This window comes from Podarcis cretensis (assembly GCF_951804945.1).
Source record: "Podarcis cretensis genome assembly, chromosome: Z".
NCBI lineage: Eukaryota > Metazoa > Chordata > Lepidosauria > Squamata > Lacertidae > Podarcis > Podarcis cretensis.
The window spans coordinates 20,460,343-20,479,406 of NC_137184.1; the positions used below are offsets into that span (position 1 = coordinate 20,460,343).

At 45.7% G+C, this 19,064-nt stretch overlaps 1 protein-coding gene across 2 annotated transcripts in view; it reads right to left on the reverse strand.

Annotated features, from left to right (window-relative positions):
- The window catches only part of OPHN1 (oligophrenin 1), a 120,284-nt gene that overhangs the window by 59,248 nt on the left and 41,972 nt on the right, over positions 1-19,064 (reverse strand). For both annotated transcript variants that reach the window (XM_079961276.1, XM_079961277.1), the window contains 8 exons: positions 17,445-17,546; positions 17,240-17,350; positions 15,642-15,746; positions 13,992-14,121; positions 11,909-12,009; positions 9,897-9,988; positions 4,998-5,076; positions 2,998-3,031 (listed from right to left, as the gene is read on the reverse strand). In XM_079961276.1, coding sequence (XP_079817402.1) covers positions 2,998-3,031; positions 4,998-5,076; positions 9,897-9,988; positions 11,909-12,009; positions 13,992-14,121; positions 15,642-15,746; positions 17,240-17,350; positions 17,445-17,546 — 754 coding nt within the window. The remainder of the gene's footprint in view (positions 1-2,997; positions 3,032-4,997; positions 5,077-9,896; positions 9,989-11,908; positions 12,010-13,991; positions 14,122-15,641; positions 15,747-17,239; positions 17,351-17,444; positions 17,547-19,064) is intronic.

Here is a 19,064-nt window from a genome sequence, read left to right on the forward strand (position 1 = left end):
GATTCTACAAAGTCAGTAGCTGCAATATGCAGCACACCCAGTAGAGAGCAGCAATGGACATCTATTTGAAACTGCACACAGTGCAGGTTCATTAGGCGATACAAGTCTTATCTGGTGAGACGCGCTTGTTAGAGCTCCCTTCAATTATGTGTTAGGCACCCCCAGATTTCTCCGTCCTCCACCAGTCGCAGATTGTGGGCCGGGGGGAGGGGCGGAATTGTTAATCAGGGAAGATTGTTCTTTCAGGGCTCTGCCATCATCATCGTTCTCCGGCACTGAATGTGTCGGCCTGGTGTGGGGTGCCGAGGAGAGCTTGGCTATCTGGCAGGTGTACTGGCCACCTAGCGTACCAGCAGCCACCCTTGTCAGACCTGCCGGAGGTGGTGACCGGCTGGGCCTTGGAGTTCCCCAACCTACTGGTATTGGGGTACTTCAGTGTCTATGCTGATGCTGCCCACTCCTTACAGGCTCTGGACCTGGGGTCTTCCATGGCAACACTAGGGCTCTCCCAGTTTGTTTTGGGCCTCACACATCAAGCAGGCCACATGCTGGATTTGATCTTTGGTGCAGGCATAGATGTGATCATGTACCACTGGATGGAGGTGCCATGGTCTGACTTCCCACCCCACCCTGCTTAGGTGGCGAGCCTATTTAGGCTCACCCGTGGACACTGATGGATCCTGATGGATCCTGTCAGGCCTTGTGGGACCCTGCTCCCCCTGGCGACTCATTGACTGAGCTTGACTCATTGATCTGGCTCTTGGTGGCCATCGATGAGATCGCACCTAGGCGTCCTCTGCGACCCCGCAGAAACCGGGCCCCCTAGTTTACCAAGGAGCTCCAGAAAATGAAGCAGGACCTCACGACGGCTAGAGCGAGTATAGCACAGTGCCCATGACAGAGCCACAAGAACATCTTATAGGGCATTTATGAAGACGTATGAGATGGCAGTGAAGGCTGCTAAGAAGTCTTACTTCTCAGCCTCCATTGCATCCACTAGCTCTCACCTGGCACAACTTTTTAGTATAATTAGGTCTCTTACGTCCCTAGAGGGACAGCCAAATTTAAATATGAATCAGACTTATAGCTGTGAGGCATTTGCGAGCTTCTTTGCGGAGAAGGTCCTGTCGCTCTGCCGTGGTGGAAAGCCCACCACTTGTCCTCCCGCGCCGCAGGATCACATTCACCCAGTGCTATACCAGCTGCACTGGCTCCCAGTAGAGTAAAGGATCAGGTTTAAGGTGTTGGTTTTAACTTTTAAAGCCCTATACAGCCTAGGACCCTCATACCTATGGGACCGCCTCTCCTCGCATGTCCACAGAGGACCTTATGGTCTGCAAATAACAACACCCTGAAGATTCCGGGAGATCCCAGGGAGATTAGACTGGTCTCAACCAAAGCCAGTTTCGGCCGTGACCGCAGCCTGGTGGAACACTCTCTCACAAAAGACTAGGGCCTGTGAGATGTGACATCCTTCTGCAGGGCCTGCAAGAAGGATCTGTTCCACCAGGCCTTTGGTCAGAGTTCAGTCTGACTCATTTTCTCTTTGTATAAGAACAAGCACAAAGGAGGTTTCCCAGCCTGCTCACAGGTCCTTATAATATCAGTGGAAACAGTTGGTCCTGGCGAGTATTAACCGCTTTCAATTTTAACTTGAGGATTGTCATTTGTCCAGTTTTAATTTTAATTTATTTGAATTAATTTGGGATGCATTTTAATCAGTTGGTTGCTTGTTTTAATGCATGTTGTATTATTTATATGTTAGCCACTCTGAGCTCAGCTCCAGCCAGGGTACAAATAAAATATTATTATTGTTATTGTTATTATCTTCAGCTGGAGCAAACTTTCTGGTCAAAACCTTTTCAGCTATTTAAGGGGAGAGGAGATAGATGAAGCTGCCACCATGACGGGGTGGGCACAGATAACTTTCCTGAATTTTTTTTTTTAAATTTATTTTTTTTAGGGAAGTGGGGTGGGGGTAGGATAGCAGAATGGCTATGCCTTAATCTCATTAAGCTTTTACAAAAACGTTCGTAGGAACATTACAAAGAGTGTGCTGGATCAAACCAATGGCCTATCCTCTTCTCACAGTGGCAAAACCAATGCCTCTGGGAAACCCTCAAGCATGATTTGAGAGCACAATAACACTATCCCTCCCTGTGGTTTCCGCCAACTGGTATTCAGAAGTAGAGCCATCATGGCTAGCAGCCATGAATTTGTCCAATCCTCTTTTAAAGCCAAATGAGTTGGTGGCCATCACTGCCTCCTAGGGCAGAGTTTACTGTGTGCTGTGTGAAGAAGGATTTTCTTTTATGTGGCCCAAATATGGAAGGAAAACTTATCTATGTCCGCTTTCTCCAGGCCATGCATAATTTTATAACCTTCCATCATGGCATCTCTTAGTCGCCTTTCCTCGAAACTTAAAGTTTCCAAATGATGCAACCTTTCTTCATAAGGGAGTCGCTCCATCCCCTTGATCATTTGGGTTGCCCTTTTCTGAACCTTCTCCCCAACTCTGAAATATCCTATTTGAGGTGAGTGGGTGGCCACTTACAGCCCATACTCTCCTCAGCCTCCCTTTGCCTGGCTGCAGTATAAACATAACCTAGTGCCGTTTCATGGGCCCTCTAGGAATCGTAGCTGAAGGGAGGTGGACACTGTTATGAGTTGTGATTTCTTCATTGTTGGGGGTTAGACTGGATGGCCCTTTGGGTTCCTTCCAACTCTACCATTCCATGATTCTACACCAAGGTTTTTTAAGGGTATGAGGAAGATACGTCAGCTACCATGGTAAGGGTCAAGCAAGCTAAGTGCCAAGATACCTGCATCCAGAACATTTTGCCTGCTCTTCCAAAGCAGCACACATACACACACACACACACACACACCCCTTATGCATGCTTTTGAAAAGCACAAATGGCTGGCAAAAGTGTGTGCACTTATATAGGGGTTATCTGGGATCTACCTGAGTCATAGACCAAAATGGGAGATACTTACTTTCTTCCTGCTTTGTGATGGGACTGTGGTAGATCTAAATAAAAGCAAAAGTAAATTAAAAAGATGGCAAACACGTTGACCCTTGAAGAATCAAATTGACTGAAAGACAGGATATAAGACAGTATAATCACCTCTTGCACAGGGGACATGTTCCAGAGATGGTGCACATAAGCAAAAAACATACGCTTGAACTGCCCCCTTGGAACAGCCCCTGCATGAGCATCTTTACCTTTCCAGAGTCAGGCACTAGGCAAGCCTTGGCCCCACTAAGCAAACAAGGCAAGAGCTCAAAAGCTCTCTGTCTTTCTTACTAGCTTCTGGGAGGCTCCCGCAAGATTTCACAGTGCCATCCGAGTTCTCGTAACAACATCCCAGAGCCCAGAAAGAAAGGCACAGAGCTTAAAAGGGGAAACCCGGTGCAAAAGGAGCTTTAAAGTTCTCTATCTTATGTGCAATTTATTTGTGAGGTTTCAAATGGCTGGCTTTCAACTCTGTAAGGTTGAAATTGCACAAGTCAATCATGTGCAACGTACTGCAATATAAAAAATTCACACACTGTTTGCAAAGTTCTCCCAAGAGCTGCTGATGTGGACATTGCATAAAAGCCATGGGGAGTCGCCTCTACCTCCCAGCTGGTGTCATTTCCTACAGCCGCCTTCCCATCTCCATGATGGCAGAGGTTTTAATAGCTTAGGGTTCAGGGTTTGGTATCTGGTCACATGCAGGCTATTTCCAGGGAAGCTAAACAAACCCAGGAACAATCCCCACAGGGAGTGGACTTTTCCCAGATTGCAGGGAAACAAAATGCTCACATGGTTAGGGCAGGGGTGGCTATCCTGTGGCGTGGCCCTCCCAATACTGCTGGACTGCAGTTCCCATAATCCTTTGCCAGTGGCGACCATGCTATGTGCGGCTGATGGAGGGGTCAAAGGTCATCCACCCCTGAAGTGGGAGGAGGTGAAATTGCAAGGAACTGAGACTATCAAAAAGTCATAACACTTTTACTTTTAAAAAATCCTTTAACATTATAAAATAAAATCATTTTTTAAAAAATAAGCATACTGCAAATCATTCAGACTGCAGCTTTATTAATGCCAAGTTTATGGAAGTGCACATTTATCATAAGAATATAAGGAGAGTCCTGCTGGATCAGGCCATTGGCCCATCTAGTCCAGCATCCTGTTTTCACAGGAGCCAATAAAATGCTTCAACAGGAAACCCACAAGCAGGACCTGGGTGCAAGATCACACTCCTCCCCCCCTCCCGTGGCTTCCAAAAACTGGTATTCAGAAATGGAGGGAGAGAATATCCACCACAGTTAGTAGCCATCAATATCCATCTCCTACATGCATTTGTCTAATGCTGACACTTGGTGGCCATCACTATCTCCCGCAGGAAGGAGTTCCACAGTTCCACAGTTTAACTATGCGCTGCACAACTAAGGACCCTTTTCTATGCCGTGAATCTTTCAACATTCACCTTCACTGGATGTCCATGAGTTCTATAAGAGATGGAGAAAGATTTTTTTCTATCCCCTTTCTCCATCCCAGGCCTAGCTTTATTAACTCCAATCATGTCGCCACACTCAGCCTCTTCCTCCTGCAACGTCAAATGTAATGGAGAAATGAACAATTCAAGAGGCTATCCCTAAAAACTTTGCCAAATTCGAGTTTGAACGTTTTCAAAGGCTGCCCCTGGGAATGGTCAAACAAATGTTTGAAAGTTTTGAAAAAGGAGAGTCATTATTTCGCTTTTCGAAACCAGCTAAAACGCTTCTCACTGAAACATCATTACTTAAAAAACATCATGCAAGTTAACTTAAAAAGGGGAGGTGGGGAATAGCTAAGCTGTGTCCCTCCAGAGTTTGTTGCAGTCCGCCTCCCAGCAGTCAGCACAACCAGTTGTCAGAGGTGGTCCAACATCTGGATTACATCCCTACCCCCGTGGCAGTGGAAACTCCATCAAAACACACAACTGGAGAAAGTATTTTTAATACTTACTGGCTCTTTCCCATCCATGGCCTCCATCCAGAGCCGTCGATTTGCTTCTGAAGGGGCTTGCAAGGTGATGGGCCCAGGTCTGCAATAGATTGAACAAGGGTAAAAACGAAGAAAGTTTTTCTCCCCATGAAGCAACAAGACTGAATCTAAAATTACAGCGCTTAATCTTTCTTCAGGCAACTCGCACCAAGGACTTTGCACATGCTTTTAATACAAGTGTTTGCTCTGCACTTCAATGAAAAATTTGGAGATGGAAAATAAACGCATACAAAAAACTGGTTGTGCAGGATGCAGAAAGCAGGAAGGAGCTTCTTTTTTCTAGTAGCTGGAAAAGCTTGAGTGGCAGCATAATTAACTTATGCAATCACAGAATTGCAGAGTTGGAAGGTACCTCCAAGGGTCATCTAGGCCCACCCCTTGCAATGAAGAACCACAGCCAAATACAATGTTGTCAGAACTGGAATTTGTCAGCAAGTTTGACCCTATTCGTTTAGCTTTTCTAACTTGCAGCTGGTGTCAAGTGAGTGCAGCTGGTGGTCTTCTTGGCACTGTTTGGCAACCACCTGGAGTTTTATTAGTTATTGTTTTGAATTCTTGCAATAAGCCTAGCTGTGATTGTTTACTTGTTTTGAATAGATGTGCAATATTATTTTTTTCCATTTGTATTTTTTCAGGTGCCTTGGGTTGTTGTTTTGGCAAGATGAAGCAGGATATTCATTTAAATACACAAGCACCACCAATTCTGTTCTGTTACTAGTGATTGCTGACATAGTCACTATGCTTATTCAGCTTTGCACAGATTGAACCAATCACATTTTGTGGACTTTTTGGGCAATACATATTTATACTGCAAATATTTCACCAACTTCATGCAACTGAGGAAGTGGGTTACTGTTCCTCAATAAACTGGACAGTTTTGAATACTAGCAAAATGCTTTTCTTCTTTCCCTGGTTGGATATGGAATGGGGGGAAATACTCTCTGCACTAAGGGACATCCAACATTCTGGGAATCTGTAGAAATGTTTGCCAATAGAAGTAAAGTTACAGGGAACCAGGCAAAGGGCCTTGTTGGCCGTACCCACCCTGTGGAACGCCCTCCCATCAGATGTCAAATAAATAAACAAACATCTATCTGACTTTTATAAGACATCTGAAAGCAGCCCTGTATAAGGAAGTTTTTAATGTTTGATGTCTTACTGTGTTTTAATTTGTTGGAAGCCGCCCAGAGTGGCTGGGGCAACTCAGTCAGATTTCAATTTCAGCCTGTTCTGTTCATGTCAGAGACAGGATCAAGCCAACTCAATAATAATAATTTTATTTATTTATTTATTTATTTATTTATTTGTTTGTTTGTTTGTTTGTTTGTTTGTACATACATACCCCGCCCATCTGGCTGAGTTTCCCCAGCCACTCTGGGTGGCTCCCAATCGAATGTTAAAAACAATACAGCATTAAATATTAAAAACTTCCCTAAACAGGGCTGCCTTCAGATGTCTTATTTCCTTCACATCTGATGGGAGGGCGTTCCACAGGGCGGGTGCGACTACCGAGAAGGCCCTCTGTCTGGTTCCCTGTAACCTCACTTCTTGCAATGAGGGAACCACCAGAAGGCCCTCAGCCCTGGATCTCAGTGTCTGGGCTGAACGATGGGGGTGGAGAAGCTCTTTCAGGTATACAGGACCAAGGCCGTTTAGGGCTTTAAAGGTCAGCATCAACACTTTGAATTGTTCTCGGAAACATACTGGGAGCCAATGCAGATCTCTCAGGACCGGTGTTATGTGGTCCCGGTGGCCACTCCCAGTCACCAGTCTAGCTGCCGCATTCTGGATCAATTGCAGTTTCCAGGTCACCTTCAAAGGTAGCCCCACATAGAGCACATTGCAGTAGTCCAAGCGGGAGATAACTAGAGCATGCACCACTCTGGCGAGACAGTCTGTGGGCAAGTAGGGTCTCAGCCTGCGTACCAGGTGGCCCAGGAGGAAGAAGCAGAAACACTGTATAACAGTGCCCCCAGCTCCCAGCCCCTCTAGACGTTCCAGAAGGATGTTCTGGTCGATGGTGTCAAAAGCCGCTGAGAGATCCAGCAGAACTAGGAAACAGCTCACACCTTTGTCCCTAGCCCACCGGAGATCATTGACCAGTGCGACCAAGGCAGTTTCAGTCCCATGGTGAGGCCTGAATCCTGACTAGAAGGGATCCAGATGGTCCGCATCTTCCTGGCATGCTTGGAGTTGTTCAGCAACCACCCACTTAATCCCCCTGCCCAAGAATGGTAGATTTGAGACTGGGTGATAGTTGGCCATATTGGTTGGGTCTAAAGATGTTTTTTTAAGAAGCGGTTTAATGACCGCCTCTTTCAGCGAGTTTGGGAAGGCTCCCTCACAGAGGGAAGCATTCACCACCCCACAGAGCCCATCGCCCAACCCTTCCCAGCTTGCTTTTATTAGCCATGATGGGCAAGGATCAAGGAGACAGGTGGTCAGTTTCACTCGTCCAAGCAGCCTGTCCACATCCTCAGAGGTAACAGATTAGAATTGATCCCACGCAACTTGACTAGACAGGACTCTAGCACTCTCCTGCCCTGGCCCTGCTCCCATGGTGGAGTCTACATCTTCCTGAATCTGAGTGACTTTTATCTGCAAAAAACTTTGCAAAAGCATTGCAGGAGATCTTGGGGTACCTACCAGGCCTCGGTGGCGAAGATGGTTCTGATAGATTGCGAACCACCTGAAAGTGTCTCCTGCTGCTATTTTCTGCAGATGCAATAGAGGCGGTGAAGAAGGTCCTCTTCGCCATCGCTATTGCCACTTGGTAGGCTCGACATTGAGCTCTAACCTGTGTCCGGTCCGATTCAGAATGAGTTTTCCACCACCGACACTCTAGCCGTCTCAACGATTGTTTCATCGCCCCCAGCTCCGGGGAAAACCATGGGGCTGTCCGGGCTCCATGCAATCGGAGAGGGCGCTTCGGAGCCAGACAGTCAATAACCCTGGTTAACTCCGCATTCCAGCGGGCCACCAGGGAATGAGCTGAAAGGCCATCAACTTGGGATAAAGCATCCCCTACCACTCTCTGGAAGCCAATTGGATCCATTAAGTGGTGGGGAGGGACCATCCGAATTGGTCCCACCTCCCTGCAGAGGGGAAGGGTCGCAGAGAAGTCCAGTTGCACCAGGAAGTGATCTGACCATGGCACTTCTTTTGTTTTGCTTTTACTTAGTGTCAGATCACCCACATCCGTAGAGGTAAACACCAGGTCTAAGGCATGTCCGCGGCTATGAGTTGCGCCAAACTTATTCAGTGACAGCCCCATGGAGGCCATGCTTTCCATGAAGTCCCGAGCGGCCCCTTGTAAGCTTGTGTCGGCATGGATGTTAAAATCCCCCAGGACAACCAAACTAGGTGTCTCCAGGAGAACATCTGCCACGACCTGAAGCAGCTCGGACAGGGAATCCTTGGTGCAGCGGGGAGGTCGGTACACCAAAAGGAATCCTGTACTGCCCCTATTTGCCCAACTTCCAGAACATGCACTCAGAAAACTGGGACTTCCCAATACGACGCCTGGTGCAAACTAATGCATTCCTAAAAATCACTGCAACTCCCTCCTCCCCACCCACATGGCCTGGGTTGCTGGGCGTAAGAGAAACCCGGTGGACAAGCAGCGGCAAGGACAGGCCCATCTGCTTCATCCAACCAAGTCTCTCTCACACATGCCAGGTCAAATACTCCATCCACAATCAGGTCGTGGATGGCAGTGGTTTTATTCATCAACCTGGCATTGCACAGCAACACTTTCAGGTTACGTGGGTTTCCCTTGCTGATTCCAGTATCCTTCCAGTCAGGACCAGACCTAGAGGCAGGGATAGTCTTCCAACAACAACTAAACCTGCCTCCTTGGTAATGACATGGTCTGGTCTTAGTGTAACTCCTCCTCCTCCCCATGATCACTGAGATCGGGTGTCGCAATACATCCCCCCCTTGTGGAACCTGCCCCAGCCATTCTGTTGGCTGAGGCCCACTCCCAGGCAGCCCTGACCCTTTCCCCTTAAAAAGCAAAATATACAAAATATACAAAAATATACAAAATATACAAAAAAACAAACTATACAATAACTTAACAAAATAATGAAACAAAGCAAGAAACAATTATGCTAAAATTAAACTACTCCCCACCCTGACTAAACATTTATCCCACCCCAAACAGAAATAAAATAATAAAATAATGTATTATAAAAAACCCCATTTGAGGTGCAGCAGATTAAGAACACTTAAAACATTTAAAACCATTTTCGCCACTTGCTGCTTCAAGTATGTGTGAGTGCAGGCCCCGCCCCCTAGGCCCGATGGAATTGGCTGGAGGAGGAACACTCACAGAAGCAACAACAGCAACAACAACTCAATCCCATGGAGGTCTGGTTCTCCGCTCACACTACCACTGTCTTTGCTCAGGCTCCTAAAACTTCACACAAGAGCTGCCCATGCATTTCTAACTTTTCTTAACTATCTGGAATACACATTTAATAAATAAGAACATAAGAAGCTGCCTTATACCGAATCAGGCCACTGATCTTTCTAGTTAGCATTGGATGTGGAACTTCCTGCATGTAAAGCAGATGCTCCACCACTGAGCAACAGCCTTTCACTACATGGTAAGTTTCTAGTCCTCATGGACCTGTGATTTATTGCTGTCTTGCTTTTTTGTTTTGTTTTTAAATTCTTCCGGTACTTTACTATGCATACATATTAATTTTAAAGCTGTAATTTCTATGTCCTGTAAACTCACTTTGTAACAGGTGGTAAAGAAAGATTTTAAATAGGTGTCCCCCCCCCCCCGCCTGTGCAATTTTTGAAGGAAATACAAACTTAAAGAGTTGAAAACCTGCCAGGAGTTTGGATTACCTTTCCAGTGTCTCAATGTCAAAACAAAATCTTTTGTCTATGGAGTCTGTCTTCCTCCTCACACAGGACTTCAGCATCAGGTGTAAGGTGCCCTGAGAAGGGAATTTACAGAAAGCAAAAGAGAGAGAGGGAGAGGGAGAATAGTTGATCTCACTTTTAAGATCCCAGGCTTAGAGGGAAAAGCAAATCAATCCATGCAAATGGGGAGAACTCTCAGGAGTGACAGCAAGGCTGGCATTGAAATGAAGCTGAGTCAGAAGGCAAGGAGAACAGGTGGTCATCTGTAAGTGTTTATAGGGAAGCAACAAAAAGGAGCACCCCAAATCACCACCACTTTGCATGCTGAGCTTCTAAATGTCTACATTGGTTGCCAGTTTGCTTCTGGGCCCAAATCCAGGTGCTCATGTTGGTGTTTAAGGTCTTAAATGACTCAGCCGTGAAATACCTGAAAGGCAACCTCCTTCCCTACAGACCTTTTCGTGTGCCGAGATTGACAGAGGAAACCCTTTTGGTAGTTCCCCCACCCTCAGAGGGGGTGGAAGCTCAGGGGAAGAGGGCCTTCTCTGTGGCAGCCCCTAAGAGAGCTGCACCGGGCTCCTTCACTAAACAGCTCTTGGAGAATGCTGGAGATGCGCCCCTTCGCCCTGAGCTATTGCCACTTGAGAAGTGTATTTTTAGTACTCACTTGTTTTTATAAATTGTTTTAAACTGTTTTAATACAGTCGTGTTTAATACACCCTGTGTCCCAAATGCATCATTGCGCCTAGAGGCTAATCTTCCCTTGGTAGAATTACGGATCTGGCGCAGGACACTTAACTATTGGCTTCACCTAAACTCAAATCCCCCTGCTCTAATATTCTTAGTGCTGTAAGATTGTCATAAGAGCGCCTGGACTAAAATTGTCTATCAAAAGCTTCATTCTTGTGGTCTATCACAACAACAGCTAGTCACTTTGGGTTTTAGTAAAGCAAACAGTCTATTTTGTCAGTGCCTAAATGATATTGAGCTTCAGAACAACTTGGCCACAATAAGGAAATTTCGCCCATGGTATGACAATTTTCCACCTTCCCATTTCGACTCTCTGGCACCCTATCTGCATAACCTAGCAATTCTAAAATATAGACACACTTTTACTCTCACAAGATTGAATCTATTGCCCTCGGCTGTACTTGAGGGACAATTCCAACAGGTTCCACACGAAAAATGCTTATGTCCCTGTGGAGATGGCAGTACCGAATTGGTGGCGCATGTCCTCCTGGCTTGCACTCTTTATAAAGACTTGAGAAATGAGATTATCACCCCTCTTTTATTGTCCATTCCGGGTCGCCCAGCCACTGCCACAGTGTCCTTTCTCTTGGCAGATCAAGATGAGCAGGTGATAGCAAAGGCTGTAAGGTTTTTAGCTGGGGCAATTAGAATAATATCCACTGTTTGACTATTGATTCAAAACCCTTAACTGTATTTTATATAATTGACTTTTTATTTCTTTCTATCTCGTATTGTTGTTTTATTGCTATGGCCAATGGCTAATGCAAATAAAGATTCATTCATTCATTCAATACAGTCATACCTTGGTTTTCAAACAGCTTAGTTCTTGAACATTTTGGCTCCCAAACACCACAAACTCAGAAGTGAATATTCCAGTTTGTGAACTATTTTTGGAAGCCAAACGTAGCTTCCAAATGGCTGCATAGCTTCCGAATGGCTGCAGGAGCTTCCTGCAGCCAATCAGAAGGCATGCTTTGGTTTCTGAACATTTTGGAAGTCGAACGGACTTCTGGAATGGATTCCATTCAGCTTCCAAGGTATGACGGTACTGTGTTTTAATGTTGTAATCCACCCCGGGACCTTAAGGTGAAAGTTGGCTAATAAATTAATAATAATACATGCAACATGTCAAAAGGTCGGATGCAGAAATTTGCAGTGGTGTCCAGAAGCCACAAGCTGCAATTACCACCAGAGTTACCGTAGTTTTAAATGCTTCCCAAAGCATTAAGTAGGATTTCACTTACTTGCTTTGACCCTGGCTTCTGCTCCATGTGTGTCATCCTGAACACCTTTGCCTCTTTCTCGTACTGGCAGTAGTATTTGACCCATGAGATGCCCAGGGCCCCTGCATCAAAGTCCAGAATTGAACAAATTTAACAGAAGCTGCCCAAGGTACATCTCTTACTTGCATGCAATATCTGGTGTAAAAAAGAGAAAGAGCTTTTAAATAGGGCTTGTTCCAGCAGGACAACCTGGGAATGGACACAAGGAAATAGTGCATGGGATAGGAGACCCTACACTTAAGAGCATAAGAAGAGCCTGCTGGATCAGGCCAATGACCCACTTACTCCAAAATCTTGTCCTCACAGATAGACTGCCCCTGGGCCTGGAACAGAACAGCACCAGAAGAGCCCTGCTGGAGCAGGCCAACAGCCCATCTTGTCTAGCATCCATCATTTTGCTTGTCCTTTTCTGAACCTAGCACCATTCAAAGGGACATGCTATCCAAGAGCACACAGAGCAGCCATCCCACTGTTCAACCTCAGTGAGGTTAATCCTTGGCCATCCCCTTGACAGTAAGCAAACCACCTGGCATTTTTCTTCCCTGCCTTTGATGGCAGGCAAAGACACCTGTAAAGATTTGAGGGAAGGGAACTAATATTCCAAGCTGTTAAAACAGCTGCATTCCCTCCACATAGCAAAGCCGTAGCAGATTCTGCCAGTTCCGCCCCATAATTGTTTTGAGGGTACAGGAGCCCTTTAGCTCCATTCTGAGAAGAAAGTGATTAGAGATCTGGAAGTCCAAATCTTGGTGGAAGAACAAGGTTCTGTGCAGAAAACTTTTTTAAAAGCTTCCACTACAACTTCATCTCATGCAGTATTTGTCTCAGGGGTTCTGTTTATACATAAAAATCATGTATCGCCAAACCTCTGGAGTCACCCCATGGCTAGCGGAGACGGGGAGAAACAGAGAGAATTCCCTATACTTCCAGCAGCCCTTGCCACCCAAGCAAAGTAGAGAGCTTGAAAGCTCCTTTCACACTATGTAACCCAAAGGGAGCCAGCACAAAAGGGCTTGTAAGCGCTCTCTCTCTCTCTCTCTCTCTCTCTCTCTCTCTCTCTCTTGCTTGAGGGGCAAGGCCTGCTCAGTGCATTCAGTGGCGTAGCATGGGGGGTGCAGGGGGGGCCGGCCGCACCGGGCGCAACATCTGGGGGTTAGGGTTAGGGGGCGCAAATCCACGGGTTAGGGGGCGCAAATTACTTGCCTTGCCCCGGGTGCTGACAACCCACGCTACGCCACTGAGTGCATTGGCTCTGGAAGGCCAAGGATGCTCACGTGAGATCTCGAGGGAACTCAAGTAGCCCTACAAGATCTTATGAGTGTATCCAAGGTCTCATGATGAGTATCCCACCACCTGTAGAAAGGCAGAGAACTTAAAAGCTCTTTCCAGACCAGGTAACCCCAAGCATATAATGAACTTTCATGCTCTCTACCTTGCTTAGGATTTAACTTGTGCAATTTCAACTAGCCTGCCTTCAATTTTATTAAAAAAAAACAACCATGAGTGTTTTCTCCACTTTAAGAACTAGTTGAAATCTATGTTAAGAGGTCCAGTAGAGTCCCTCCTGACTTCTGACTCCTCTCTTTTCCTTCAAGCCTGTGATGTGCTACCAGTCCATCAATGGCTGGAAGGGAGATGAGTGATGAGCAGAAGCTATTTCTGAAATTTTGCAGGCTGGCAGTGAAGAGGAAATATGGCCTTGAAAAATGTGGAAAACATTTCTGGCATAGTGGAATCTCAAATGTCCAGAGCTGAGTCCGGCAGAGGTTGATTCTGGAAGCCTCCCTTATAGAATGAAAGAGTTGGAAGGGGCCCAAAGGGTATCATCTAGTCCAACCCCCTGAAATGAATCATTGCTAAAAAGATACCTGGACAGATGGTCAGCCAACCTCTGCTTAAAAACCTCCAATGAAGAAGTCTGCCCACCTTCCAATGTCGCCAAATCATAGAATTGGAAAGTGCTCCCAAGGGTCAACTAGTCCAGTCCCCTGAAATGCAGGAACCACAGCAAATCCCTCATAGGATCCCCTTGGCAGACACTTACATTTTTCTTGCGAATACAGGTAGCCTTCTATGGTCGGCTTCCCAGGGAGCTTGCAAGTGAGAGGAGCTTCCTTCATCCTCTTCTTGAGGTCTTCCAACTCTTCCCGTGTGCTGCTGAAGTGATTTCTGGTCTGCAAAAGCAATGGGGGAAGAAGAAGACTACTTAGTTTGGACATAACAGCATGGAAGCAAAAGCTTAAGAATCTGACATTCAGCTCAAGTGCCTGTGCCAGTCTTTGGCAACCTGTTGTCTTCTGGACGGATTGGACTACAATGCATGCTGCCTGGGGCTGAAGGGAGTTGTAGTTCAAACCATCTCTTCAAAAATAATAGACTGAGGGCTGCCTTGCAAGATGAGAACAAAAAGTCCCTCAAGTGCAGCCCTCTGCATCAAAAAAACAGCTAACAGAAAGTGGACAGCAGCAGTACATAGGGGCAAACAGTACAGTTGCACCTTATGAGCATTTAACTTTCACAATTTCAACCTTGCGCTACTAGGTTGAAATTGTGTAAATTAAATGCACACAAACTGTAAGCTCTCTGCCTTGCTTACCAGATGAAACCTGGTCGGGGCACCAGCACCAGAAAGGTAAATATGTTTGTGCATGGGCAGTTCTAAGGGGATGGTTTTTCCGTATACGCAAAACCCTTGGAACGGAACACCTGAGCACAATGCAGTCAATGCAGTCACTGAATGGGGGAAAGGCTGTGAACATTATCCCTGCTTGCATCTATCCAAGCATAGCCACAGGTTTTCCCTGGAGTTCCTGGACTGCAAGCACTGGGCCAGATGATCCTTGAGGACCTCTTCCACCTCTATCCAGTTTCTCAAAGGCACCAGATTGCTGGTGCCCAAGTCATTCCAGCAGTCGCTAAACAGCAAGAACACACAGGTCTCTTGGTTGCCAGAAATAAGTGTGGACAAACAACTCTCTGCTGAAAAGAGATAGGTGGGAAGGCAACTACTCAGATGATGGCCTCTGTTAGCAACAAAGCAGCCACATGGGGAATCAAGTCGCCTTGCAAAAAGAATGGAAGAACAAACACAATTTGCAATGCAGCAGATTCCTGGTCAAAGTGGACCCTGGGAAAGACTGCAAGTCCGCAGTCCAGAAACTGGTGGGAAGTTCATAAAATTATGCATGGCCTTGAAGAGGTGGATAGAGAACCCCCCTTCTCTGCCCCAATAACATTAGAACCTGTGGACATCCAATGAAACTGAACGTAGGAAGATTCAAGAAATACTTATGCACGCAGTTAAACTATGGAACTACCTCCCACAGGAGACAGTAATGGCCACCAAACTACATGACTTTAAAAGAGGACTAATAAATTCATGGAAGAGGATGAAGCTATCAAAGGCTACTAGCCACAATGGCTATGCTCTGCCTTTGCAGTTGGAGGCAGCAATGCTTCTGAATGCTGGTTGCTAGACACCTAGGGAGGGGAGAAGGCTCTTGTGCTCGGGTCCTGTTTGCAGATTTTGCACAGGTAACAGTTCAGCCACTATGTGAAGAGGATGCTGGACTAGACAGGCCATTGGCCTGATCCAGCAGGCTCTTCATATGTTCTTACAAGACATATGGCACTAAGCATTTCCGCAGTAGGAGCAAAGGAGGAAGAAAGACAGGATGGAGGGAAGCAAACTCACGTTCTGCAGACTGAGCTGAAGTTGTTGCTTATATGGCAGGAAATCCTGCGTCAATTCCACAGTCAGGTTGTTGTAGGTGAAGAGGCTATGGAGGAAAGCCAAGACCTGTGAACAAAAGAGGCAACATTTTCTAAGTTAAAGAGCAGATCTGTGCATCCAGAATCACAGTGCGTAAAAATCCTCCTGGCCTGCTGATTCTATTCTGACAGTTGGACAAGAAAGGCTTAAACATTGGACACATCTCCTTTTCTGAAGAAGCATCTGCTACATATTCTGGGAAAGGGTTTGTCTGTCCTCTATCGGTCTGGACACCTTTCAAGGTAAGTTATGGGGCAGATGGCAGGCACCGTTTTGAATCAAGATAGCAGCCTGACCTTGGCATGACTTTGCCTGTTTTCTGGCACAGGTTCAGCCTATCGTAACCAAACTCAGCAAGAGGATTCTCAATGTAGGGACAGCCATTTTTGTCAACATTTGGATGACAGGTGCCATCTTGAAACATGATAGTGGACCAAAAGGTAATTTTAGGATGACTTCACCCCATTTTCAGCACGACAGGGCCAAACTCACAAATTACACTATCCATTTGAAAGTCAAGTATTTTTGGTTTCTATTCTGCTTTTGGAATTCTCCGCTAGTGCCTGCTATAAAAGATTCCAGAATGGCCTTGGGTATGATGCAGAATCAGGAACAACAAATGCTTCTCCTAGTTATGCTCCCATACCTGGATTTGAGAGTCTCTTGCCCTGGCTTCTGGGAAACACAGAATATCTCCAGGTGTCAGGTGAAATGAGGGAGTTAATGAAGGGAATGGTGACCGGGAGGTGAGGGTCACACAACATCTATTCTCAACGTATCTGTGGTTACTCTGCGCTAAAACAGAGCCAAGGAGCACTGGGTTCTGCAGCCTTTATATATAAAAGCTGAGAATGTGCGAGTCTTATTTTATTTATTCATTTATTTATATGTCCATTCATTCATTTCATGAAATTTATACACAGCATGACTAAAAAGAAACCTCAAAGCTCTTTGCAAGGAAAATAAAATTCAGTAACTCAAACACTCAGAAGATAAACTCAGCAACACACTAAAAACAGATTGAAACAGACATCCACATTCTACATCTCTGGACAGGCTTGCCTAAAAAAAACAACATTTTCTAGCAGGCACCGGAAAAATGCAGTGAAGGCACCTGCCTGATGTCAATAGGCAGGGAGTTCCAGAGTGTAGGTGCTGTCCCATTAAAATATTTGAGTTCTTACAAATGCAGAATGGGGAGTATGTGTCACCTGAAACAGTGCCAGTTCTGCAGATCAAGGGGGTGCATATGGAGAAAGGCAATATTGCAGGTAAGGTGTTACAGGTGTTTTATACTAATACTAACACATTGAGCCTGATCCAGCAGCAAACTGGCAACCAGTGCATCATTTTTTATTGTTTATTACGGTTTTGCAAGCCACAGACAACATCAAGAGAGGCAGTAAGACATTATATGCCACTCCTGTCCAATGGAGATTAAGTTTCTGTAGCATGTGACACAGGCTTCATTGCCAAACGCAATCTGGAGGGAAACAAAGGCTGCAGGGGTGTTCACTTACAGGCTCCACAATACTAAACTTCTTGCTCTCCTGCACTTCTTGGATCTGATAGACGTATTCCAGGGAAGATTCAAAGAAAACGTGCCGCTCTTTATCCACCTGCATGTCAGCCTAGGTGAGAAACAGAATGGGGATGTTAATACAACAGCAGCACGGCTACCTTTACAAAGGATGGTTCTCAAGTGCTGAAAACCTCTTCACCTACCTCTTGCAAATGGGATTCTTTTTTCTTTGAAGATAAATTCAAATGGCGATCCAACATGGAGTAAAACCTCTCCCCGTCCTTCTCAAATTTCTTTTTCCGTTCCTAGAAATGGAGGAGATGCAAAATCATTGTGTTGTGAGCAACTGTTAAGTACTATTTTTAAGGAACAGATGTCAGGGGTTTCCAGCCTGACCTTAAAAGGCACTCTCCACTGGCTCTGCAAAAATTTAATAGTGAAGGAAAGGCACTCTGCATTTGCACAGAGGAATCCTTCTTATTAAGGACATGATTCCACATGATTCCAAGGTTGATTTTTTTTAAAAAAAGTCTCAGAAGCAAGCACTGGCTACAATATTTCTAAAATTTGTACACTTAACGTTCATCCAGACAGCTCAGAATGGCCATGTTTTAACTTCACAACCACCCTGTAGGGAAGTAAGAAAGACTTGAAGGTTGTGATTTGGCTCACCCCAAAGAATTCTAGGAGTTGTGGTTTGTTATGGGTGCTGAAAGTTGTTAGGAGACCTCCTTTTCCTTCCCCAAAGAACTACAGTTCCCAGAGTTCCTGTGAAGAGGGATTGACTGCTAAACCACTCTGGGAATTGTGGTCCTGTGGGGAAGGAAGAACCGCCATTGCCCCCTGACCATGTACGGAGATATACTGATACTGAGAATGCATGCGCTGAGAATCACCCCTGCAACTATTATGCGGGGAATGCTCTGGGAGCAATTTTGGGGTCCATAAAAGGGACAATTATCCGGTGGTGACCAGTATGTGGTGAAATACACTAAGTGGTTTATATGCAGGGAGTTGGACTGTAGAATTCCAATTCTACAGTTCTATGATTCCATGAGACTTCTATTCTCCTCCCAGCGCTACAAACTCTAGTTTCCTCTGAAGAGGAACCAATCATTAAACTACTCTATAATTGTTGTAGCCACCTATTTTTCCTCCAACGCTACAATTCCCAGTACTTCCTGTGACTGTTAAACCACTCTGGGAATTGTAGCGCCGTGAGAGGATTGGCTGGGGCTCCTAACAATTCCCAGCCCCCTTAACAAGGCTGCAGCTCCCAGAATTCATCGGTGGGAGCCACGACTGTTTGAAGTGGTATCCTAGCACTTTAAATGTATGGTGTGGCCTTGGCGTTCATAAGGAAGAACTTTCTGGATAGGGGAAGGTGAGATGGAGGACTACAAGACTGAAAGCTACCTGCCTCTATAAGCAGCTACATAGCATCATGGCGAGGCGTTTTCCACCACACCATTCACCCAGAGATGCTAGCTTTCTACATGGAGAGGTTTCCCTTCTTCCCTGAGGAAGCATTCAGCTATCTTATCATCTCCCAACTGCACTCTTGAAGGGGTATCATCCTGGAGAAGTTACTCCTCTTTGTGCAAATGGAGCCTTATCTAGGCACACACAAGAGCCAGCTGTGCTAGCGACAAACGGCTTTTAGTAAACTTCACTGCAAAAAAAAAATTAAAAATGGGGAGATATAAAGGAGTCTAGGAGGCCATCTGCTCCATTGCATTTTCAGGCAGCCGGCCTCTTTCTAAGAAATAAAAAACAGCTTTTCTATTAAAGAGAAAGTTCATCGCCCATTCTAGATCCAATAT